Source organism: Lissotriton helveticus, chromosome 6 (genome assembly GCF_964261635.1).
Source record: "Lissotriton helveticus chromosome 6, aLisHel1.1, whole genome shotgun sequence".
Taxonomy (NCBI): domain Eukaryota; kingdom Metazoa; phylum Chordata; class Amphibia; order Caudata; family Salamandridae; genus Lissotriton; species Lissotriton helveticus.
In genome coordinates, this window is record NC_136067.1 from 1,155,358,141 (window position 1) to 1,155,384,327 (window position 26,187).

The following is a 26,187-nucleotide window of genomic DNA, read 5'->3' on the forward strand; positions in this document are numbered from 1 at the left end:
GGATATAATTTGCCATTCTAACTACAAATTCTGACTTGTACGCAAGAAAGTAAGACTCCTTGTTCTATCCTCACATTTGTTGTTAAAATGAGTTCCTTGTGAACAATTGTTTGTTGGCTGATTAGCTATACCCAATTCACAGGGACATATGGGTTGCTCTTGTTTCTTGTTTTAACAGGGATACAAGGCATGTGTCTAGCAGAATTGTATAAAATCATTTTACAGTATGGGGGTTGTTATAAGATTGGTACATGTTTAGGAAATAGATGTGTAGGCAAGAGGTATTGAAGCTCAGTTAAGAGAATATGACTGACTGATTTGTGCACCAAGATGTTGATACGTATATAGAAATAGATTATATTTGCTGCATAAAACATGTCGGCAGGAGTTTAAGGTACGGAGGATTTGATGAAGGTACAGAGACCATAGTATAGGTCGAGGATAGGAGTATCTTACTGACAGACAAGTATTCAAAATCCCTATATCCTGAGGAAAGGCATTTAATGTTGTTTCTGAATCCTGCCATTTCTGCTTGCAAGAGGTCTGTATTCGTTTTAGTGCTTTGTGTTAGTTGTAGAAAGCAGATAGGCATTGCAAGCTTAAATCCATGTTAGAGTTGGTGTTAGCTTCTTACTTATTTTTGGTGGGTGTATCTAGTGGGTGGATCGTGCTTTGCCCTATAAGAGACAATTTTTGTTCTTTATTATTTTTTACTGTCCTTTTTTGATCCTTCCCTTTATGATTTTTTGTCTGCCATAATTGAACCTAAAGTGTTAGATTGCTCTTTCTATCTCTTAAAAAAATAAATGGTGGATTATATCAGATTATATTTTCTAACAGCATGTCACAATGTTTAACTTGGTATGTATTAGACTATAAGAAGGCTGTATATGAAGCATTGCACAGCTCTTTCTAGATAGCCCAGGTTGCTTTTTCTAGGTTTGTGCAATTATAACAATTTCAAAATGTACAGTGTGACTAACAGCAGACAAACCTTGAATAGCCAATCTGTAACATAAAAAGCAAATCAATATGACTGCAGTGTTGCGTCTGAGATAGTAATACTATGCAGACTAACAGGTACATAAGGCAAGAGTCTCCTATGGTATAGGATTACACCAGAAAGAAAAAAACAGATAGCCTCACAGAAATTAAGGACAGTATCTCGGGATGAATATTGAGGGGATTGACCTCCTGGGAGGATGACGCATAATTATCACCTGTTTGACTCAAGAATTACACAAGATTATCTCAATGATGATACAGCAAAGAATGGTGTGATTGCTTGATGTGGCTGTGTCAAACATTTACAATATTGAAATTATAATGTGCTGTGTCTTGATATAAGCGCAGGTAAACTAATTGTCTTCTTCCTAGTATTTTATGTAGTACAAGTCAGTTATTGTGGCTTTATTTGTTCTTGAACTACTTTTTGATCTATTTTATTTATTGTTCCTTTACCCTATTTTCTCCACTTTTATTTTCTTTTATTTGGGCACTCCATCTCCAGGTGGTAGCAGGGAGCAGTCATGTAGAATAACAGTAAGCAAACACCCTTTATTATGTTAAGCTGTGATGGAGCAGGGTTTTGAGAAAATAAAACCTGCTCGGATTAGGTCCTCCGTAACATTTACTAACAGTGTGATGTGGAAATAACGTGTAAAAACACAAACACATGGAAAAATGCTGTTGAGCACGCATGCACTAATGCATGGACTAATGCATGAAAAACTAGGCTGTATTTGCGTTCTGCTTTGGAACAAAATAAAAATAATGCCGGTTTTGCACATTAATGTTCTTGCTAGGAATATAATGTGGCATAGTGCGATGGTGGGTGGTAAACAGTGAGAAATATATTCCATGAAATTAATAATGTCTGTGTTTCGTTCATTGTATTGAAGCAAGCGTAGGCCTACATCTCTGCATGTCCGTCGAGGGTTAAAAAAAATTAAATATGAATAAATAAGCCGAAAATCAAGCTGAGAGAAAATGGAGAAGACAAAGGCTAATAACATTCAAGGGTTATTGTGTGTCTGCCAAGTAACGGAAGGATGGCCGTGGGATCAAGTGCAAATGTATAAACTTCTTCCGCTGGAAACTGACAAACATGTTACTTGGTGGAGGAAACGTGTATCCATGAGACATAGCTAATGTAATGTGAAATGAATAAACAAAGAACGCAGTAAAAATTATGACGGTGACTATGGTGGTGGGATAGAACACCCCCTAAATTAGTCAATGAGATATTAAGTTTCTGAAAATGTTTCAACAAATGTGGGTTGGACATGTACTTTTGGGTATAATGAGGTTTCCTAGGGGGTGTTGTGAGGCAATTTGCGGTAGCAAGGTGATGCGGTGCCCAGGGATAGCGGGAGATTGTTGCTGTCCGTTGGTTTGCAGATAGAGGCCTATCTATTTTCCTGCTCCTGACCGGAATGCCTTATCCTGATCTATTCTTTGTTCTCCGTACCTTTACATGGGGAACCCCCGCTATCCCTTTGGCCAGGGGTGTTGTTTTCTTCTAATTTCCTTAGGATAGTATAGCTAAATGATTCGTATTTTGTATAATCATTAGCAATTGTATTTTGTCTCTGAAACCTTTGTCTCTTCGTCTATTCACTCCTTCATTTGCATTTGTTTATTATTGATATGAGTTTGACACTGTTTGCATTGATAATGTTCTCTCTCTCTCTGTGATTGATTCTTTGTTTGCCTTGTGAATCGGTACATGATGAGCATTTTCTTTCACATTATTTTGAGATAAACATTGTTAACCTTACCCTGAGTTTGTGATTTATTTAAGCAGTGCAGATAGATAGATAGTACTAATTATTACCATCAACTTCTCAACTTTAGGTCCATCGACAAGAGGAAAGAAGTTGATATACAGGCTCAGTGATGTATTTAGTGTGTTAGATACGAGTCTGTATTTTGAACAACTGATTTGGTTTCAACTTGGAAGAACCTAAACCAGCGTCAACTGGGTTTTCATGGATACTTGTTGAATTGAGTATGGGCCTGAGTTTGTGTTATCTGTTGTTTATCGATCCCTGATTGCCTCTGGATCAGCTGTGAGTATGAAGGCTCAGACAGGAGACGTGTTGTTAGCAATGCAGCACAGTGATAAGGGCGCGGATATCCAAAATTAGCATGGCTGTAGCAACACGGACTGTTTTCTTGAAATTAGAGGTGGAGAAATCATGCAAGCTGCCTGCCACACGATGCAGCTGTCTTACCTCTATCATCAAGAACTGTAAGTTCGCTACTCGGCGCTCCGAGACATTAGCAGTGCGCCATTTTGTGAGGAGAGAAGTTGGAGCAAGCACATTGCTTTAACAGGATGCTCAGCTCACAATACAGCTATCTTCTTACACTTGAGTAGTCCAGGGAATTTCAGTAGCATGGTATGTTCTGTTCAACAAGCAGTGGTGTGTTTAAATGCATAGTAATTCACCTTCAATGTGCCCGTTTTGGAGGGAGCTTCCAGTCTAGGCGGCCATCTTCCATGGGCTCAGACCATGCCCCCATCCATACTTGAACATAGTTTTGATAAATATGTATGTTGTATATGTGTAAATAATGTGCTGCTTTAACATTGTAGTCTTTCATTTCAAGATCTCTCAAACAAGTTTGTCTGCATTATCACTCACTCTGCATGCAGGAGAACCTTGTGATGACAATTGTGGAATGTTACTGTACTTTTAAAATGATGTCATTGAATGTTTAAGCCAGATACGTCTTTGGCAGTCAAGACGTCCACTTGTACTGCTGTTGCCTGTGTGCAGGCCTTATTTTACCTTTATGTTATTGAAGTCTTTTGAATTTACTCCGGAGTGTTTTGCTGCTCTGACATAACAATTTGGTGACAATTTTCAAAAACCGGAAAGGCTGCAGCACAGCCACTCAACCAGGATCACACTCAATTAGTATACAACTTCATTCAGGATCTACCCAGAGTTTACGGAAGGATAAGGCTGCATGAAAATGAGTGGAAGATTAGTTGTTCCAACAAAAAACGGTACTCAAGATGAAGTTTGCTATAACTAATGCAATTTATCATAATTAGCAATTGGTAGATGAACATCTTTAAATGATCGTTGCCACACTGTGACGTCCACTGAACGTGCGCAGTTCAGAACCCGCAGCATTGATTACGTGGTAAAACTTGTGACACACTTGTTGAAAGGAGACAACCCCATCAGCTGACACGGTTGTACGCATGTCTCGCATTCAATGTAACATGGCTCCATTTCGCAAATCAGGGAGCCCGACTTTGACTGTAATGCTAATGGTCAAACCTTGAAGTTGAAGCAAGTGCGACCTCGAGCTTCATATCACTTAACCCTTTCGCTGCTAGGCCTTTTCCCCACATGTGCTAAACGTTTTTGGTCTATTTAGGGAAGTTTGTGCTTAGGCCCCTGTAACTTTTTGTCCACTTAAGGTATCCACACCAAATTTGCGTCCTTTTCCTCCTCCAACATCATGGGGATTTTAAAGGTGCCCAGGGTTTGTGGATTCCCCTGGAAGGGGCCCAGAAATTTGCCAAAGTACAGGTACTTTTTCTTTTTTTAAAGTGCTGCAGAAGAAAGTGTCTGTTTTTTTCCCTGCAAATGGTATCAACAAAGGGTTTGTGGTGCTGAAATCATCCTCTTACCAGCTTTCGGGACAGGCAGACTTTTAGCGGAAAACCAACATTTTCTACACAGTTTTGGCACTGGGACATAGTTTATTTTTGCTACTTTTTGTGCTTTCAACCTCCTTCCACTTAGTGGTAGAAATGGGTGCGAAACTAATAATGGATCTCGGAAAGCTATACATTTCTGAAAAGAAGACAAAATTCTGAATTCAGCAGTTGCCAACAAGATAACGGAATAGGACGTGCTTCTTCGGTGCTCCCGAAGGACATTGTGAGATCCGCTATAATCTTGCAATGTCGTGAGGAATCAACCCCACGATAATCAGCACAACTCTGCACTGCTTCGTGGCACACTAGATGTAGCTGATCGGCCCCATGAACATCACAAGATGCGTGGTCTAGCAGAGCAGATGAAGAGACTGGTGCGTCATTTTAGATGGATACGGAGGGCCTCGTACATATGGAGGCAGCCGAGATCCAACAGCAAGGGTGACGCGCAGAGGAGGTACCGGGAGATACGCGGTGCTACCAAGAGTGGCGGCTCTCAGCCCGGAGTGTCTGTGTCTGTGACCCCGGGCCATGTCTGAACTGGGGTGGCAGAGTGGGCTAAAGAACGGTGATGGATTAAACCCAGATCTGTTGACTGGGTGTGAGTGTTTGATTGGTTCAGATGCTCCGTCCATCATCACCCCCTTTTGTACCACTTTGTTCGCCATAAGTTGGCAGGGTATGCTCAGACGTGAGTCCCTTGCTCACTTTGCCACTGGATTCAAGCAAGCCGGGCTAAAGACGGCTGAAATGCCAGAAACCGGTCGTCGGAAGCTTGTTTCTGGTCCAGGGAAGGCATGGCTTGGCAGTTCGGGCTGGACTGTTTCCATGAGGCACAGGGTCAGACTGATTTGCTTATGGCCATGTCTGAACTGGGGTGGCAGAGTGGGCTAAAGAACGGTGATGGATTAAACCCAGATCTGTTGACTGGGTGTGAGTGTTTGATTGGTTAAGATGCTCCGTCCATCACCACCCCCTTTTGTACCAATGTACAGTATACCAGCAGCGTCAGCATATAGAGGGGGAAAGATCTGGGGATCTTCTCACCAAACTAATCAAGGGGGAGAAACCTGACACCACCAGAGTTTTATAAGAGATTTGCGCCGTTGCACCGCCTGTAGGAGTATATAACGAGGCCTTTCAGCTGCAAATTCTATCAGCCGCTATGAGAGAGGCTATGGTTATTATGATCCCTAAGGTGGACAGAGACTCTCAGATACAGAGTTCATATCGTCCAATTTCCCTATGAAATATAGTTATAAAAATCCTGAGCAGAATACTAGTGGCTCAGCTGTTGCCCCACCTGCGATACCTGATACACCCCGACCAGGCGGGGTTTATCCAACAACGTAACACGCCTCATAATCTAAGCAGATTGGCCCACGTAAGGGATTCCCCCACTGTAAATCAGGATGACCATGCTCTCGCGCTATTACATATAGAGCAAGCTTTTGATTCGGTAAATTGGTCCTGTGTCTGGGAGGTTCTCAGACTAATGGGAATGGGAGAGCGATTCCTCAAACGGATACAACTGCTCAACACGGCTCCCCATGGTAGAGTGAGAGTGGGGCGACTGATCTTGAAGGCCTTTGTGCCAAATCAAGAGACACCAGACAGGGATGCCCCGATGTCTCCACTCTTATTCGCAACAGCAATGGAGCCGTTGACGTTGGCTCTGAGGAATAAATAGAGCGCATGGGGGATCTCCCTAGGAGATACCAACCATGTTGTCTCTATGTATGCGGACGATACACTATTGATTCCTATACTTCTAGATACGCTGCATGGATTTTCGAGATCTGTACGGGTTAAAGGTAAATCAGGGCAAATCAAAATTGATCCTGATCGGGCGGCTGCCCTTGGAGCCATGGGAGACACTGCCAGGGGTGGGACTCCCATGGGTGGAGACCGAGCCTAGATGTCTAGGAATTAGGCAGGTGGCCACGCAAGAGAGGTTTCTGACCTTTAAAATAGGAAAGGTAATAGAAGGAATAAGAGGCTTGGTGCTGTTCTGGTGCAAACTGTCTCTGTCCCTTTTGGGAAGAATCACCATTACAAAAATTATAATTTTGCCATGATGCTTATATGCGATGCAGCATTCCCTGTATAGAATCCTGCAACGCTTTAAAAAAAATTAGATACAGGGATGTGGAATTTAATCAAATATCTACTTGTCCATGGGACAGGTTGCTTAAAAAATATACTTGTCCTGTAAAAAAATCCACTTGCCCCTTTGGTGCCATATAGTGTGCCGACAAATTATGTAAGCAATCTAATTATATAAAAGCTCTGACATAGCCTCTCTGATTATGCCAGGACTCATACCATAGTAGTGTTTGAATACTTTCAATCCCCTTATGTTTCCACGTTTCTGCACATCTGCATACTGGAGAGGTAGGTAGTTGTAAGCAATAGTTCCAGGGTTAGAATGCCCTTTTGAGTCTGTGCAGACGTACAAACTTGCATGTTTTAAGGGTGTTAACAACTCTTCTATAATCTTTTCCATACTCAAGAATTTCACTTCTGACAATGGCAGACATAAACCTTCTTCTATAGTTGGGGAAAAAAAGTGGTTGGAGGGAAAGTGAACTTGCAAACACAGATCTTCGCATGAGCAAATCTACACATGCATATTGCTCATGCTAAAACGCAGTTCACAAATATTTTCCAGGAGTACTATTTCTTGTCCTAATTATGTAAGTTCTTGGGAATTCACGAAAGCTATATAACTGCACTTAATGCAAGAACAAATACAATGGGTGCACTTTTGAGACTTCCTTAATAATTGGGCCCCTAATTTGGTCTGGCGTTGACCTTGATCTTTTGTGTTTATTAAAATTCTGTCTCTCTCTCTCTCTCTCTCTGTATTGGCTGGCTTCACTGGGAGTGACCACATTCTGCTCTTTCACAAAGAGTATATAAGCCCACAAAATAGTTTTGTTTAGTGCCAGTAACTACTGTGGCAGTGTGTCCTTTTTGAGACCCCAAAAATTATTTTAGCTTTTGCCAAAGTTCATTATAATGGCGAGGGTCCGGCAGCTCCGCCACCAATAAGGTTTTACGAAATCCATGCAAAAACAAGTCACACATTTACAAAACTTAAAAGCTCACCACCAATTTCAGACCTACTGGCTTTGCCAATGCTTGTCTATTTTTGTTTCCCATAATCTTATTGGGTTACACTAATTTTCCATTATGAATATTTCTGGGAAATACTAGTATGCATCACACGTTACTAAATGATGCTGCAAAGAAATGGTACTTGAAATTTTACAGTAGTTTAGCAAAATGTTTTTTCCCTGATTTCACTTTTAATGAACATTTTATTTTAAAAGCAAAGAATCATCAATCTTGCTTTCAAGCTTCTGCAAATATTTGCATCAAATCAGAGAGCATTCTCGGAGCATTACACATAGACTTATATTGCTAAACTTCGAAAACGTGTGTACACATTTTTGTACTGGAACCACTGTCAGTAGAGCAGCCAGAGCTTACAACATTTACTTAGAGAGCTCACCCTTATAATAAAGGCTTTCAATGAATGAACCATAAATACAAGTTTGAACAGCATTCACGTATGGGCAAAAATGTTACCTTAACTGCAGACAGTGACCTTCCCTGATCCATAATGTGGTACTGTAAACTGGCAGCCAAAGGGTTTGTGCCCCAGGGGGTTGGGCCTACTTGTCCCAAGGACAAAATAATCATGAAAACTTGTTGCCCGTGACCCCAAACCATATGTCCTGGGCGTCGGGCTGTAGGAATTCATCATCCCTGCAGATATCCTGTTAATAGATCTATTATGGCATAACAAACGTAAGAGGGTGCACCTGACCACTCTACAGAGAACTTGGCGGACCTGGGGATTGGAAGTACCATGTTTCAAATTGTATTATCTAGCCTCACAGCTGCAGCATGCGGTTCATTGGCTGGATGATGCAGAGAACTGGGAGAACAGATTGTTGGCGGGTAACTTCTCTGGGGGCTCCCTCTCTGAACTTTTGATGCTGGGGAGGGGAGTCACACAGATTGCCCCTATATAATACGGCACGTCGTAGAGCTTTGGGGACATAGAGTCTGAAAGGTCGAAGGTCATGCACCATATGCCCCGGAGATGCCACTTTAGGTGGTTCAACCATTCTCTAAAATCGCGACCTCCATGTCCGTCTGCAGATGGAAGGAGGGTGGATCCTGAACAATGGGTGATGTATTCGAAAACAAACCATTTATTACACTAGAAAAGGCAGGGGCAGCTTTTGACTTGGGGAGGGGACAGTTCTTGCAATATAGGAAAACATCCCAGATAGCCAGGTAGATATGGCCCACGTTCCCAGAGGAACCCCCCATTACAAACATACTACAAATAATCTTAAGAATGGCCCAGGGATGCCGCCTGATCTCGCACCTGTATCTGGCGATTCGGGAGGATAGGGGGATACAACTTCAATCTAAATGGGCAGAAGTGGGGGGCATGGCAACGCAAGATGGCTGACCGGACGTGATCCGTGTCGGCTCCGCCACCGAGAAGCTGTTGAGGACGTCTTTGCAACCCCAACATAGCACTTAAAGTGAATTAATGACTGACTTAAGGTCCGGAGACCTAAGGAGGCACAGCAGAAACTCCTACTGGGCCCCCAATGCAGGAGAACGAACCGTATGCGGAGATAGGAGCCGTGAGTCAAGATGGCGCTGACCAGACAGGAACCCTGAAGCAGGGCTTGTCATTGCTGCTGTGGGCCCTGAGTGTGGAATGCTGCAGTTGGCCTTGTGGCGGTGAGCGGACTGGCTGGTCTGCGTCCGCAGGAAACTGGCAGGGGCATAAGTAAGCATTGGGAGGCGCAGCGGTGAGTTTTGAACTCTGTGGGAGGACCTGGAGGAGCGGGGACAAAGAGGAGGTAAGAGGAGGTCCCTAACCTTGAGCCACAACCACGGGGACCCAGTGCCGGCGAAAGGGAGGCATTGGGAGACACACAAGATACCTACAAGATGGGTGGAGGATCATTCCCGCCCAGCCTGACGAAGGACTTAATCCAGTTATAAGCAGGGCCTTGTATACCTGCTTGTTCGGCACGGTTCAATAAGATGTTATGATCAACCGTGCCGAACGCGGCCGACAGATCCAGGAGCACCAGCGCCTGGGAAGCCCCCGTGTCAGCATTAGCTCTCAGCGTATCTATAACCGCAAGGATTACTGATTCCGTTGAGTGCGAAGGTCGGAAGCCAGCTTGATTAGGCTCCAGGTATTCAGATTGTTCTATAAAGTTAGAGAGGCATCTGGCCACATGGGTCTCCATAATCTTGGCTAGGAAAGGTAAAAGGGAAATAGGGCGATAATTGGAGGGGTTTGTGGGGTCAGCCCCAGGTTTTTTTAGCAGTGGAATTACTGTAGCATTTTTGAAGGTGGTGTGTACCTCCCCTTTACTGAGGGACTCGTTCAGAAAAGGAAGAATACTATGGGGCAGTGCAGAGAAGACATCTCTGTGGACCGGGTGGAGTACAGCGGTCACTAGGGGAGCCAGATTTAACACGGGTCAAGAGGTCTAGTAGCGTGTTAGGACATATAGCGGACAAGTGACTCAGGCAAGATGGGTTTCTGGAGATATCATCCAGTGGATCCCAGTTGACATTGGGTGGAATGCTCGCCTTTATAGCAGCGATTTTGTCCAGAAAAAAATTGTTTAGGGAATAACACAATTCTTGGGTTGGAGCTTGGGTGGGTAAAATTCTCTCATCGCTGCTCTGGGCATTCAGAATTTTAGTAGAAAAGTATGCAGCTTTAACTGTCAATACATATTTTTTATAATCATTGCGAGCTAGCAGGTACTGCTGTCTGTCTGCGCTTGAATAGTGACGCCTCCATTTCCTCTCAGATTGGCGGAGCTTACGTTTTTGATCCTTTAGTTCAATAGTGAACAAATTGTGGGCATCGGAGTGTCTAGCCCGGGAAAATTTAGTGAGAGGGACATGTATGTCACTGGCCGACAGCAACCAGTCCGCAATGTCCTGTTCCATAGTGTTGACATGGGATTAAAGATAGGTGTGGTGCTGGCTAAGGTGTTAATAAAATCGTTTTTATCAAGGGTTCGCCACTTTCTTGTCGTGCCCCCCGGTGCTAAAAGGGTCTTGGTCCTGCCATTAAAAGTAACCGTGAATTAGATCAGATAGTGGTCAGACCATATACAGGGAGAGATAGAAGTCACTGATAGAGTGAGATTGTGGGTCCAGATTTGGTCCAGAGTATGTCCTTTTATATGGGTAGGAGAAGATAAGTGCTGGGACAGGATTAGATTGGAGAGCAGTTCAGAAAGTTCGGTTGCATGTGGTCCACCGAGGGTGTCATTAAACCAATAGTTAAGATCACCGATAAGCAAGATCCTTGCATGGATCATGACAAGGTTGGCCATTTGTTCACTTAACAAAAGTGGAAAAGAGGGCATGGGTTGGGGAGGGTGGTATAAAAGCACCAGCGCGAGAGATCCGATATCAGTGCCTAATGTAATTACCAGATTCTCAACTTCTGGCAGTTCAAGGGAGGTCAAAGTATCAAATTTATGATTCTTGTGTATTATGGCCGCGACACCCCCGCCCATCTTCCCTGAGGGTCGATTGACCGTTAAGATATAATAGTCTGAGGGGAGGGCCGCCAGTATGTCTGGCGTAGAATCCTGGGTAAGCCAGCTTTCGGTGATCAGTGTTGCGGCCTAAAGAGGCATCTTTTTAAAAGGAGAACTAGTGAAACTGGTCTGACGCAAACAAAAGAACCAGCGAGATGTCTGGAGATCATATTGTGGACATTGACAGATGAAAGCAAACCGCACCACTAAAAAAAGGAGCAATGGCTGTTGCCTGACCTTAAGATGGCTGCCATCTAGCTCATTCCTTATAAGAAGTATCCCATACTACCTAGGTTAAAGGCCCAGTGAATAGTAGTGGGCTTGCAGAACGGCTAAGCACAGAGGCGGGGTGGGAGTACACTGAAGGAGCAAGGAAACGGTGGAGTCCCCTGGACACGGCAGAGAAAGAATCTGTGCCACCAAAGAAATTGACTTCTAAGGTATCCAGCTTTTTCGTGCCTGCAGAAAAGAAACAAGCACAGGAGAGAGGGAGTCCCATGGTCACCATGGCTTTGACCAAGGAGGATTAATTATCATCTCTAAAAGACTTCAAGCTACAACTACGCATAAACCTAAAAGGAGACCTCCAGGCTTCCATGGACCAACGGAAAACAGACCGATCAGAGAGAATGGCCTCAGTACAACAAGACGTAGATTCCACTGGAACATGTCTGATGGAAACGGCGACCAAAACCCACGATCTCGACAAAAGAGTGAAGGAAACTAGTGACAAGGTACAACTTCTACACTCACAGCTCCAACTGGCCCTGTTGAAGAACAAAGACCTGGGAAACAGATCCAGGAGAGGCAATATTCGCATCAGAGACCTGGAGGAGGGGGCAGAGGGACCTGACCTAGATGCTTTTGTGGAAGGCTTGTTTGTGGAGGTTCTTGGGCCCAAACAATTGACAATCAAAATGGAAAGATCCCATAGGGTGTGTCCTGTAATGCCTGGTGAACGACGTCGCACTCGAGACATCTTGGTCAAGCTCCATTCCTATAAAGTCAAGGAAGCCATACTTCAAGAGTCCAGAAAGAAAGACTCCATCTAGTTCAAGGGATTTCACTGTGCACTCTTCCAGGACCTGCCGCAGGTGACTCTTCAGCGATGACAGGCCTTCCGTCCTCTTACGGAGAAATTACGAGATGAGCGAATACGATACCAATGGACATATCCATTAGAGCTGGCGTTCGAATTTAAAAACAGACAACATCATGTCACAGAGTTAAGGGGGGCATGGAGATTCTAGGGCTACCGGTGCCAGAGGATGAAGCCTCCAGCTCGCAGGCTGGAACAGGGGAATCCCTCGATTGAAAACAATACTCTGGAAAACGACCGCTAAAGGGCGCCAAACCAAGACCTGACTCAAGTAATAGAAAAGAGGCTGCAGTAGACGACAGTGAGACTATATGACATGACTTTGTATTCGCAAAAGTTTAATAAAAGGTTACGCTTCAACTAGGGAGCCTTGACGAAAGGACATATGCCTCTACAGGACTAAGGCTACGTTGTATAATGCTACATGGACAGCAAGGTGACGGGTGAGGGCCAAAACCCCTAATCAATGCCCGCAAAGTGGAGTAAAGTTACAGCGGGACACGTGACAGTCACGCGGCTAAGATTTATTTTTACTGTCGGTTATGTTTTGAATTCAATGGGGAGGTTTATGTTAAGGGTGGGTGGTGGAGAAGCGGAGGGGAGGAAAACTGGGGGCACTGCACTGCAGAAAGTCAGAATGTGAATGTAGTGGGGGCGAATGGCTGGAAGAAAGAGAGACCTCAAGGGACACAAGTAGCGAGAGGGAGGGGTTACCCAATAAAATGATATCAATCACGTCATGGAATGGGAAGGGCCTCAATTCGCTGATCAAGTGACAAAAAATTTGGAAGTATCTAGCAGATCATCAATTCAATGTAGTGGCTCTCCAAGAGACGTTCCTTAAGAGATCAGAAGAGCTGAGGCTCCGACACAAAAACTATGCACTCCTATACAGATCATCGTGCCAAAACAAAACAAAAGGGGGTAGCATTAATGTTCCATAATAGCACTAAATTTCAGCCTGAAGGTATTAAGACTGATAAGGAGGGACGGGTTGTAATGGTAAAAGGGAAGCTTAAGGGAAGAACTGGTACGTTTGTCTTGGCCTATGTCAGAAACTCAGGTCAAGTGACATTTGTGAACTCACTTTTGAATATGGGGTGGGGCTTTGCCGAAAGACAAATAATTTTCATGGGGGAATTCAACCTCACTTGGCATTCTACAGATGATAGCTTACACCTGCATAGGTCCACATGAAATATTTTCACTAAATCCCTATAGCATGCATTTCAGGACTTGGGGCTGTTCGACGCGTGGCGATTTCTTAACCCAACTACAAAAGACTACACATATGTTGAAAAAGACTTTCTAAAGGGGCTTTGCTTCATGATACTATGCTACATCTGGCAAGATGGAAGAGCGCGGTTACCCTTTCATGTTTTACGGAGATCTAGATCGGAATCGGAGGGAGGGGGGGGTGGTGTCGCTCCCAGACACCTGGCTTTATTACAAGGCGGCACAATTAAGGGTAGTGGCAGAATGGTCCATGAGAGAATCAGACAAACATTGGCTCCATATGGACCATCGAAACACACAAGGTGTGTTTTTCCATATGGACCATGCCATTGTGGGGAGGACAATATGGGACGTGCTATGGAAACAAAAAAGGGATAGACCCACCAACCCATACTTAAGCCTTCCTACAAGGACCACTCTCAAGATTTGGGACGAGGTGGATAGGAGCCTGGGATGGACCTCCTTTCCTTCCCCATATACACCTATACACTTTAATCCATACTTTCAGATGTATTCCATAGCTATGACATTCTCACCTTTGAAAACTGTCAGCGAAACTTTATGGTTCTACCCATTGAACACTTTCATTTTATGCAACTTAAGCTTTGGGCTTTACACCCGTCGGTTCGGGAGGCGGCAACCAGAGATCTGACCCCAATTAAACCTTTGTGCAGGGGCAAGCACCCTAAAGGGCACTATCTCTTTTTTTATATAAGCTGTTGGTCTCCACTACGACCGCACCGCAGCCCCAATACATATTTACATAGGAACAGTTCCTAGTAAGGGAGGTGGCCGAGGGGGAATGGAAACACCTGTGGTCCGACATCACAAAACATAACCACTCAATTGATTTGAGGGAGGCGCACTACAAAATATTATTCGACTGGTACCTATACCCCTCCAAATTCAAAAAAATCTTTTCCCTGACCATCGATTTCTGTTGGAGGGGATGTGGCCTATTGAGGGAAATTCGCCATATTTGGTGGTACTGCCAATTCATTAAGCCATTCTGGGAAGAAATTCGGGCCCAAATGAAAGACATGCTGGTATACCCCATGCTGAGTTCTATAGATGCAATCCTCCTAGTCTAAGGGACACCTCACTATAGCACCAAACTAAGGCAGACAAGGCAATTATGTGGGCATGTTAGGGGGCAGCCAAGAAGGCTATAGCAGCTAATTGGAAGAAGAAAGAAGCTCCGGTGTTGGCGCAATGGCACTCACACTTATGGAAAATACTCATGATGGAGCGTATGTCTGACATTTTAAGAGATGAATATAAGAATTTTTAATATAAGTGGGGTCCTTTAGTGTCTTATTTTACAAAGGGGTTCCCACTGGGAGTATGCCCACCTACATTAAGCGGTCTACAGTTCTTTCAGTGTTAAGACTCATAACCGGGAAAGCAAAGATAATACTCAGCAATAGAGGGAACAGCAAAACTCTGGAAGTGCACAAGAGGATTCCCCTCCACAAGCTAGAGTAGAGCAGCAGGCAAGGAACAGGTGAGTAGTGCTTCTACACCACGGGGGAGGGAGGAGGAGAGGGTGTTTTTTGTTTTCTGTTAGTTGAAAATTTGGATGTGCCAATGAGACAACGACTTGTTCTGAGCTTCGAAAAGATTATCATTCCAGCAATGTAGGAAACTGTGATTGATTTAGAGGAGGTTGGCAGGTGTGAATGTTGATATGGCAACATGTTGTGAATGTTTGGAAATGATTTATGAAACTCTTCTAATAAACAGAAGTTTGATAAATGGGCAGCAGTGGTGGAAGCTCCCCTAACTGAAAAAGATTGGTTCAAAATACACGATGGGGTCAAACGAGTTAGCTCGAACACGCAGTTTAAACTAATACAATACAATTTTGTGCATCAAACCTAACTCACCCCCAAAACATTAAACAAAATATATCCAGATAGGTCACCACGATGTCCCCGATGTAATGAAAGAGAAGCAGATTTTCTACATATGACTTGGGCCTGCTCAACTTTGGCCTCTTACTGGACGGGAATTTCAGCCAAACTAAAAGAAGCCACGGGGTGGGTGATTCCAGGGGAGGTCGGCACAGTCCTATTGGGATTACGCCCTACTCCGAAGGGAAGGAACCAGAGTAGGAAATTCGTAATGCTGGGGTTAGTCCTTGCAAAGCGCCCCATAGCAATCTCCTGGATGGGCCATACCCAACAAGAGTAGTAATGTGGGCGAAGGATGTGTACGCATGGGCAAAAGCAGAGGCAGTGCAGATGAAGCAGGTACTACATGATGAAAACTTGAAAGACCTAGGGGAGACAACCCCCCGGGGCTCCATCCCCCCCGAACACTGATACCAGGAACAATCATTAGAGAACAGAGATTTGACTAACACACCCGACACGGCAGGAGTAGATAAGTAGTGGAGCCGGACTAGGAATTAATCTAGACTTAAAGACAGACATCAGACACACAAGGGAGGATGGGTGGAGGGTGGGCAAGGGAGTTACATGTTTGGGTTGATAAGCGGGTATTCTTTGAGAGTGTCTTGTGACTGTGCATAGTAAGAATACTCAAATGGATTGTTCAGGGTCAGATGACCATTCCAGAAGAAACTAGAACTGTATAATCATTATCTAAATGTTTAATTATATGCATTATAATGCCGCTGTAATTTCAAATGCCAATAAAAACATTAATACAAAAAATTCTGAATTCAGCAAGGGGTCATTTTTTGTAGATCCTGCAAGTTTTTTTTATAGAAACTAACAGTTGAATATATAATATTGAAAATGAGTTGAAAGAAACCCTTTGACAAAGAACCCCTTGGACCAACAGAGAGTATTCCATAGCAATCGCCAACCACAGTGGCACAGAGGAATATCTCCAATTGAATACCGTTTTGGCCAACAGTCTACCCCATCCCTTCCTTCACTTGTATATAAGTCACTGGTTTTATTTCACCACTGCACGATGGATCACTGCACTGAAATATCACTATCACCTTAATTTGATGCGCCATTTTTGTAAAACTATCTAATGTATATGTTGAATACAGGGTAATTATGAATGATACTAAAATCATAAATTCACCCTATCTGTTGTTTTGGATTTGCATTTCTGTGTTTTTTGTCGTTTTAGAGCAAGTTAATACTGCAACCTGTCAAAAAGTGTATGAATTCATTTTCTAAAGCTTGAATTATTTTTTACCCGACAGAACTATAAACTATAAACTATTGTTTATGTTAGGAGTTTCTACAAAGGTACCAACACTGCAAGTAGCAAAGAAAGTGCCATTACCAATAATGAGAATTGTAGTACGAATGTCAATATTAATACTTCACTTTAAAAAAAAATTCTGATAAGAATGAAATTCAAATCATTAGAGATTCTGTTGTAATTCAAGAAAAAAACAGTTGTTCAGATTAAATGTAAATTACCAGACCCATTTCAACAACTAGTCATTGTAATTATGCCACAAAATGTCAATGAAGGAGCATCTACTTCATCGGGCAGGTTTTCAAAATTACCAAACAAATTTGAAGAATATTTTATTATAATAATTCTGTTTTTTGTAAGAAAGGGAGATGTTGTATATGTGTAAATAATGTGTTGCTTTAACGTCGTAGTCTTTCATTTCAAGATCTCTCAAACACGTTTGTCTGCACCATCACTTACTCTGCATGCATGAGAACCTTATGACATTTGTAGAAAGTTACTGTACTATTAATATGATGTCATAGAATGTTTAAGCCAGGTGAGTCTTTGGCTGTCGATACATCCACTTGTTCTGCTGTTGCCATCAATTGTGTGTCTTTTGCTTTCTGGCCCTAAGTGCGCGGTTAATGCCAAGACGTGGATCACAGGCTCACTGTGCCACTAGATTCAAGCTATCCTGGCTGATGAAGGGTGAAACCCCAAAACCGGTCTTAGGATGCTTGTTTCCAGTCCAGGAAGGACCTGGCTTGGCAGTTCAGCTTGGACTGTTCCTATGAGGCACAAGGTCAAGACTGATTTGCATATGGCCAGGTCTAAACTGGGGTGGCATGGTGAGCAAAAGAATGATGGATTTAACCCAGATCTCCTGACTGGGGGTGAGTGTTTTGATTTGTTCTGCATTCCGTCCATCAATTTTGTGTCTTTTGCTTTGTTGCCTGCGTGAAGGCCTTATTTTACCTTTGTTCATAAAGGCTTCTGAACTTACGTTGGAGTGTTTTGCGGCTCTGACATAACAATGTATACGACAGATTCATCTGAACTCAGGCCCCTTCTAGGAAAAATTAGACATTTTCATTCTGAAATGATATTCACATCAATTCCCAAGCTGCGAACGCTGCTAACATGCAACTCACCACTGTTACAGATATCCGTTTCTTCTGCACACTGCACATCCCTGCCATTCTCATCATCCTCCTGTTTAATCCGCAGTAAAATGTCTGGGCAGACGTTCGCATAGCAAGCTGTGAAGATGAGACCACAGGGGCAGGTAAATCTAGTGCACTGGTTCTTAAACTCTAGTCTATTACTCCTACTTAGTGGGCCCACAACTATGTAGACAATTAAATAATATTAGCAGATTCATAAAGTATATACACGTCAAAAAGCAATATGAAAAATACAATTTTTAAAAAGCTCTGGAAATGTGAAGGAGTGTACAAATGGATGCTGAAAATTAAGTTGGTGCCCTAAGCGTGATTCACAGGAGCGGGGCACATTCAGGAAATGAAATCTGGCATGGAAGATTAGTGTCCTTAACTGAAGCACCCTTAAACATCAATAAGAAATAGAACACTTTCCTTTCCTCTCTCCCCTAAATCTCTCTCCCCCTGCCTGCTGTGTTTTTCCTTGTATTTACAACAAGGGGTGGTGATGGACAGAGTCTCTGAATTAAGCAGAGTACTCTCACCCAGTCAAGAGATCAGGGCTAGATCCAACACCGTTTCTGATCTTTGGACTGGGTAAGAGTGGTCTGCTTAATTCAGACGCTCTGTTCATCACCTCCCCCTTTTCTGAATCGTTTTTGGCCACTATAGGTGTGGCAGGGTATACTCAGACATGAGTCCCTTTCTCACTGCTCCATCAGGATTCAAGCAAGCCGGGCCGAAGAGGCTGAAATGCCAGAAACCGGTCCCCGGTAGCTTGTCTCCTTTCTGGTGAAGAATTGGCTTGGTAGTTTGGTCTGCCCTGTTCCCATGATGCACTGGGCCAGGGACAGACTAATTTGCATATAGCCAGGTTCTGAGCTGGGATGGGGCAGTGAGATAAATAACGGTGATGGATCAAGCCCTGATCTTTGGACTGGGTAAGAGTGGTCTGCTTAATTCAGACGCTCTGTTCATCACCTCCCCCTTTTCTGAATCGTGTTTTTCCTTGTGTCAATTCTCCACTTAATCTCCCTCCCCGTCGCCCCCTCACCCTTCTACTCGCATGAACCAACGGATGTAACTCGTAATTTACGTACCTTCTGTAACAATGTGTAACTTGTAACCTATGTAACTCTCCTCATGTAAAGCGCTCTGATACCTCCTGGTCTAGCCAGCGCTATATAAAACTCAAGTAAATAAATAAAAGAACCCGCATTAGGAGCAAAAAAGACGAAGTGGTAAGTTTAGCATTTTGCTTTGAATTATAGAAATAACTTTAAAAAGCTCCAACCTTCCCATTAAAATTTAGACTTTTGTGTAATATTTTATTTTATTAAATATTTCATAATTTGTGTGTTGTATACTTGTTTCGGTAATTGTCTGTATTGTTTTGAGGTTTGAATGTTAGATATTGCTAAGTAGGGATCCCTGCCTTCCAGCAGTGAGACGGTGGTGGTGGTCAACAGAACTCAAAAAATTAAGAATGGCAGGACTAGTGCAGTCATTTCTGGCACATATTATTAATTTCTAGGAACATATCAAAACAGATGCCTGGATAAGAGCATCTTTGCTGCCTCCACATTGTTTTTAGGTCTGGTGTTAGCCAAGACCTTTTGAATTTACTAAAGTTATATGTATAATATACTTAAAGGGGCTTTCAGCCACCGTTCTTCTTCTATTGGTCGGTTTTTGTATCATTCACATTTAGCTTATGTCTCCTACAGCATAAAGCATGGGGCAAAGGGTTAGCCTACTTCAGCCATTGCTAACTTTATTTTGAGTGACTGCATTTTGTTCCTTGACAATGGAGAACATCAACATAAAGGAGAACACACAATAGTTCCCTTCAGTGCCAGTGTTTTTGTTTTTACTTTATAATTACGTTAGTGGTGCCTTTGTGTTTAAAGCCTGATGTGAAAGCAGGCATTTTCTTCCAGTTATGAGCACAGGCCACAGTTCATGTTTTATCAGTTATTGTCTCCAGTCAATGCTGTTGTAAATTCCTCTTGGAGTCTCCTTTGTTTTTCAGACTGCTGTTATTTCACAGCATAACAGATTGCGTCTATTTAAAATGGTTCCATATTAAGTTATGCTCAATATTATACATGTGAATTCATAAGTAGAAGAAGAAGAAAGAAGAAAAAACATTTTATTTGCGTATTTAATTAAAACCATTGCAACACAGGTATCAAAATTCTTAAAACATCCTTATAAAACACTTAAAATAGGTCATAAAATAGAAAATTCATTATGAAGAACCTCAGCAAAGCAGGATAGAGTGCTTTCCTTTTTTCACTATCTGTAGTCCTGGACTCTATGTTAGGAAGTTCTAGTCCTGTTCAGCCAGTTACAGTGATTGCCCCAAGGGTTCTACTTGCTCAACGATGTAGCACTAGTGCTAGACATTCATGTTCAGTAAGATGCTATTCAGTGTCCATCTGTTGATTGGCCTACTTCTGTAGTATTCTCCGCCAGTTTTGGCATTCTCTGTTCGGCCACTCTCAAGAATTTCACAAATCTGCAGTTTAGTTGCGTATTTGATGGATTCAAACAGGCAAGCTTGCCTTCTGGTACCAATCCCTCTCTGCTTAAATTGGTCTTTGAGAAGCGATTGACGAGCTAGTTTCAAGTCTTGATATAAGCAGATTACGTAAAGGATGTTACCATTGCTGGAGTTACATAGCCTGCAGGTGTCATTGCCATCCTTCCTCAGCCATGGTGGTAAGTCCCGCGGGTATGGCAGAATCCCTAGTCTGTACTTTAAAAAGCTCCTTTTTATGGCTCTGGAGTACCCCTGGTTAAAGTATATTTGTGGCATTAGTGATTTGTAGGAGTTTAGAGTCATCCATGCATGTGATCTTTTTGAAAATAAGACATTGTCCTCTAGTAAGGAAAGTGATTTGACATTTTTCCAGACTATATTTTTGAAGTTGCTATGCCCAAGCTGTTTGTCCCAGATCTTGGAGAGTTTGGTGACCTCCAAAGCTGACTGGAGGTACTTTCTTGCCTCTGAAGCGTCTCTGCTTTGTATATAACTCCATAACAGAGAGTTTAGTGTGTTTGTGGTAGCGCTTCTTAATTTGTGGCAGCAAATGATGTAAACTCCTTGCCTGGCTAGATCTTGTTTCTGCAGGCTGAATTTCAGTCTTATTTGAGCTGGAGATGTATAAGTCGGGAGCGAGAACATTGTTCTATAGGCCTTCACCTGTATGCTGTCCAGATCCTTGGAGTCCCTTCCCCTCATCGCCTCGCTGCCATAAGTGATCGAGGGCAGCAGTTTTGCCTTGATTACCTTCAGAAGCGGGGTCATGGTCAGACCCATCAGTTTGGTTGCCAGATTTTTCATCGTCAAGGCAATCAGTGCGCCTCTCCTTCTTATTTCCTGCTTCTGGTACGCGAAAGATCCTTCCTTATCAAATATGACTCCCAGGTATTTATACTCGCGAGCTGGGTAAATTTTTGTGTCACCGAGCAGCCAGCACTTGCATTGTTTTTTGTTGGCGTTTATAGACATTGTACGTGTCTTGCTAAGATTCATCTTTGAATTATTTTCCTTGGCGTAGTTCTGCATTTCAGTAAGAAGACGTTTAAGGCCGATATAAGTGTGACTGAGTAGCACAACGGCGTCTGCATACAGAAGGTTGCTCTAGGTTTTTCCGCCTATCCTTGGGGAGTGAGAATTGCAGGCATCGAGCGCTTTCGATAGATCCCCCATAAAAAGATTGAACAAGGTTGGTGCAAGCACGCACCCTTGTTTTAGGCCTTTAGTAGTTGGTACTTTTAAGGACAGGTGAGTGCCGCTTCCTAATTTCACTTGCAACCAGGTGTCCATGTGGAGGAGCATGCGCTGGTTTCCCCCAAAGCCTGCCTCTCTCTATGTTATCAAATGGGGCGCTGAAGTCAATATAACACAGGTGTAAGGGAATCTTGGATGTTTTTGCTGCATCAATAATTACTGACATAGCAAGAATATTTGTTGATATTCCAGTTGTTTTTCTAAAGCCTGTCTGATTCAGCGGAAGTATCTGATTTGACTCAGCCCAAAGTGTAAGCTCCTCTAATATAGTGCCTCATTGTCAATGAGGGCTACTAAGCAATAGTTGTTTGGTACAGCCTTATCTCCCTTTTTATGGATTGGGACAATCCATAAATTTAGGATTCTGGAATTTTGTTTGATAATCTAATTTCCAAAAATAGTGGTTGCATGATGTCGGACCACTCTTTGTTCTTTGTTTTATACAGGGCAGGTGGTATGTCGTTTGGGACCGGGCACCTTCTTTTCTACCTTTTGCTATCTGATTTTTGGTTAAGTCGGACTGCAGGCGCCTCACTGTCTCTGAGTGGGTGATGTTGGTGCCTGGGAAGGCCTGTCCCCTTGACTCTGGCGTGCCCGTTTTCAAAATTCTCTCTGGGCTCTTACTAATCCCCATGTGAGGTCCTTGGTGCTCTGTGTCATCGTTGAAATGGCTGGAGAGCTATTTTGTCCAGGTCTCTTCAGAGATATGGGATCCTATTTCTTTGTGCTGCGGGCGCATGAAGCCATTTACTGTTTCCCAGAAACGGGCGCTGTTGTTGCTATTGATGTCGTGTAAGAGTTTGGCCCATGCTTAGTTATTGCCCTCTCTTTTGGTGATCTATTTAAATCGATTAAGCGCTACTCTTTGTTGTTTCAGCATTACTCGTAGGCTGGAGCTTTTCTCAGTTTGCGTAGAGTCGTGTTTGCTGATCTTTTGAGGTTCCTTAGTTGAGCTCTCTGACCTTTGTTTAGATTGTGTTTGCTACCCTCTGTGCAAAAGTTGACTTTTGGGGGGTAGTTGACTGCGAGCTTCTGTAACAGTGTTGCCGTGTACTGAGCCCAGTAGGTGATATGCCCGACTGCAGTGGATGCTTGGACATCGAAGAGTTGAAGAGCAGTTTCAGCTTGACTGTTCGAATTAATGATCGTGCATTTGATCCTCTTTTGGTTCAAGAGATAAATCGGCCCGGTGTTGTGTCAGGCCTGATCGGGATTGGCGTGTTTGATCTTATGTGACATTCCTGGGGGCGATGATCGCTATCGCCCTTGTCGCCCATTGTGAACCCCAAGATGTGAGGAAACAGCACGAGGCTTGCGAATGTATAATACCGTATTGAGCTTGTTTTTGTCGAGTAGAAGGAGTTGACTGGAGGGGAGTTTGCCGGAAATCTTCCATTCAGTGCCCAGAGATTTTGGTGTTCTAAGTCGTTAAGAAAGCAGTTATTACGGCGCTTTTTCCTGAATTTATAAGTAGGCAATTCTTCAGAACACATCTATTCTGGACTTTATTTCACCAATTATTCTTTAATAAACTTTGCACAGGAGGAAAATAAACCTTTATCAAGTTTAACAAGTAGCAATTGCTTCACTTTTTTAAAAATGCTTTCCCTTCTGACCTTCATTATTTCTTTTTTCTTTATTCTTTCTTTCCTTCTTTTTCCTTCACGCTGGTCTTCTCTCCATCCTTCTTTTAATCTTTCTTTCCATTCTTTTAACTTCCTTTTCTTTCTGTCTCTTTCATTTTATCTTTCCTTCTTGCTTTCTCTTTCATTCTTTTGTTTTTCTTTCATTTTTTTCTTTCTTCCTTTCTTCTGTCGGTGTTTCTTCTCTTCTTTCTTGCATTTTTCCTTGTTTCCTTTTTTCTTGCTTTCTTTCCTTCATTCTTTCCTTTTTTTCCTGTCTTTTTATCCTTCTTTCTTGCCTGCTTTTTCTTCCCTTCTTTCCTTCTTCCCTTCTTTCTTTCGTTACTTCCTACCTTTCTTTTTCTTTCGTTACTTCCTTCTTTCTCTTTCCTCCCTTCTATCCGTCTTTTCATCCTTCTTTCTTTCCCTCTACCCTCTTCTCCATTTGTCTTCTCTTTCTTTCTTTGTTATATTCTTGCTTTCCTTCTTTCCTTAACTTTGTTCTCAAATTCAAGAGGCTGGTAGCCAAGGCAGAACGATTGGCTTTTTTAGGTCTGTTAGCCAAAACCATTTGATATTACTATTATGTGTATGACATAATTACTTAAAGGAATTTTCAGCCAGATTTCATTTATTTGTCTGTGGCTGTCTCTTTCACATTTTTCTCAAATGCACTCATTTTAACCACTGGCTGAATAGACTATGAACACCCGGCAACTTCCTGAACAATAAAGTTTTGCATAAACCATGAAAATACAATACAAGAATGAGCTTTGCCAATGTGTGATGAAAGCTGTACTCACAAGGGAAGCAATCCCTGATGTCTCCCTTTCTGTCTGGATCCAGGGCGCAGGACTCTTCTTTATAAATCCGGACAACAGTGTCAGGATTGGTAATTAGATATCCTATTAACAAAAAGAAAATTACTTGTACTAGTCACTTATTTTTTAAGACAAAAATACATATAATGTTGGTAGTACTAGTCTGTTCAAAATAAAGTTCAAGCCTATCAGAAAAACATGTAAAGGATCATTCACGCAACTTTTTTCATACACGTCACATTTCCAACGGGACACTATTCATATAAAACCTAACCCAGACTACAAAAGTGTGAAAAGAATGCTTCATAAATTGTCCTTGCACATTAATCACCTTAAGTCAAAAAAATAATGAAAAAATGTCTAGCAAAATCATTACTACTGTATTCTGTGACACTCTCTCCAATGTCTATTTGAAAGCAATCGATTTTCTTGGATGGACATTACAATCACACCGAATTTCCATACTTTATAAAATATACATGTAGAACCCAGAGGCTACTAGCGAAAGTTTCACATTTGCTTTTCATTAATACCATCATTTACATTGCATGAAACAATTGAAACAAGCGTTGCCAGTTTGGCGTATAACTGAAAATGCAAGTCTTGATTGTTATTCTGTGAGGTTGTCCACTTGAGTCTGTCTACTCGCTACAAGGCGAAATGTATAATGCCTGCAATAGGCGGCACTTCCCAAGACCTTGGCGTCAGTATACTCTGGTCTTTGTGTTATTTCAGTGCCTGTTATTTGATGAGATTCCGGGTCGGATAGCCAACTCGACCATTTATCAGCAACATGCCAAATATGGCAAGTATGACTCATAGGTCTGAGCGCTGGTGAATGAAATATGAGCAGGGCAGAATCAGGCGCAAAGCCTACAATGGACACTCAAGGACAGCTCAGACAAAGTCAGGCAGGCGGCCGTTGTCTTACAACATGATCTGGCTGCATATGGTCAATATAGTTATTGTATCTACGGATGTATGACGTTACAACGCACACTTTTACAACGCATTTTTTTGCAACGCATTCCATTACAACGCACGCCATTACAACGAAATTTTTAAAACTACATTTACAACGCATTCCATTACAACGCACACTACCTTTACAACGCATACCATTACAACGCATTACATTACATTGCATGTTTGGTAAGTATTGTATAGTGTAGGGGTAAAATTTACTATTCTAACTCCAGGGGGTGCAACAGTAGGGTAAGTGTTGGATAGTGTAGGGGTAAAAATTACTATTCTAACTCCAGGGGGTGCAACAGTAGGGTAAGTGTTGGATGGTAATGTTATGCGTTGTAATGGTATGCGTTGTAATGGTTGCGTTGTAGTGTCATGCGTTGTAATGGTTGCGTTGTAAATGCATGCGTTGTAATGGATGTTGCGTTATAAAAGTTTTGTTGTAATGGTAGTGCGTTGTAAAATTTGCGTTGTAAAGGTTGTTTCCCGTGTCTACATTTCAAAACAGGCGTGACCTATACTGAAACCAAAACGCTCAGAAAGTGTTATCGTACAATACTAATAGCAAACTGCATTTGCTGTTTTTTGTTGAAGAATTTAAAGTAAGCAGCAACAGTACTTTTCTTTGAATGACATTTTCCTTCATGACATTTGGTTGTTATGGTAACTCAAGCGAAGAACACATTTGTTGGTAAGACGAATCGCGAGTATTTATTTTGAAAATGAAAGGAATAAACTCGCCTCAATAATTTTTACCTGTTTAATCTAATACTGATCTGCGATGGAAACAATGTTTTAAGGGTTTTGAGAGGTTGGTGATAGCCATGGGTGGTAATAATGTTACAGTGAACGTACGTTTACCCTATTATACAGTTCTTAGGTAGTGATGGTCAGATACTTTTTTATCATCTTACTGAAACTGAAGCTGACAATGTACATTTTAGTCACTGGGATGAATATTCAGAGGCTGCTAGACTTGGATGAATTTTTTTTACAGGAACCAAGTGTTCCA

The 26,187-nt window shown here is 42.5% G+C and overlaps 1 protein-coding gene across 2 annotated transcripts in view; it reads right to left on the reverse strand.

The window, feature by feature from the left end:
- The window catches only part of LOC144763331 (uncharacterized), a 398,941-nt gene that overhangs the window by 167,212 nt on the left and 205,542 nt on the right, over positions 1-26,187 (reverse strand). For both annotated transcript variants that reach the window (XM_078648818.1, XM_078648817.1), the window contains exons 3-4: positions 24,189-24,290; positions 17,956-18,063 (exon numbers count right to left, since the gene is read on the reverse strand). In XM_078648818.1, the coding sequence (XP_078504944.1) occupies positions 17,956-18,063; positions 24,189-24,290 (210 nt within the window). The remainder of the gene's footprint in view (positions 1-17,955; positions 18,064-24,188; positions 24,291-26,187) is intronic.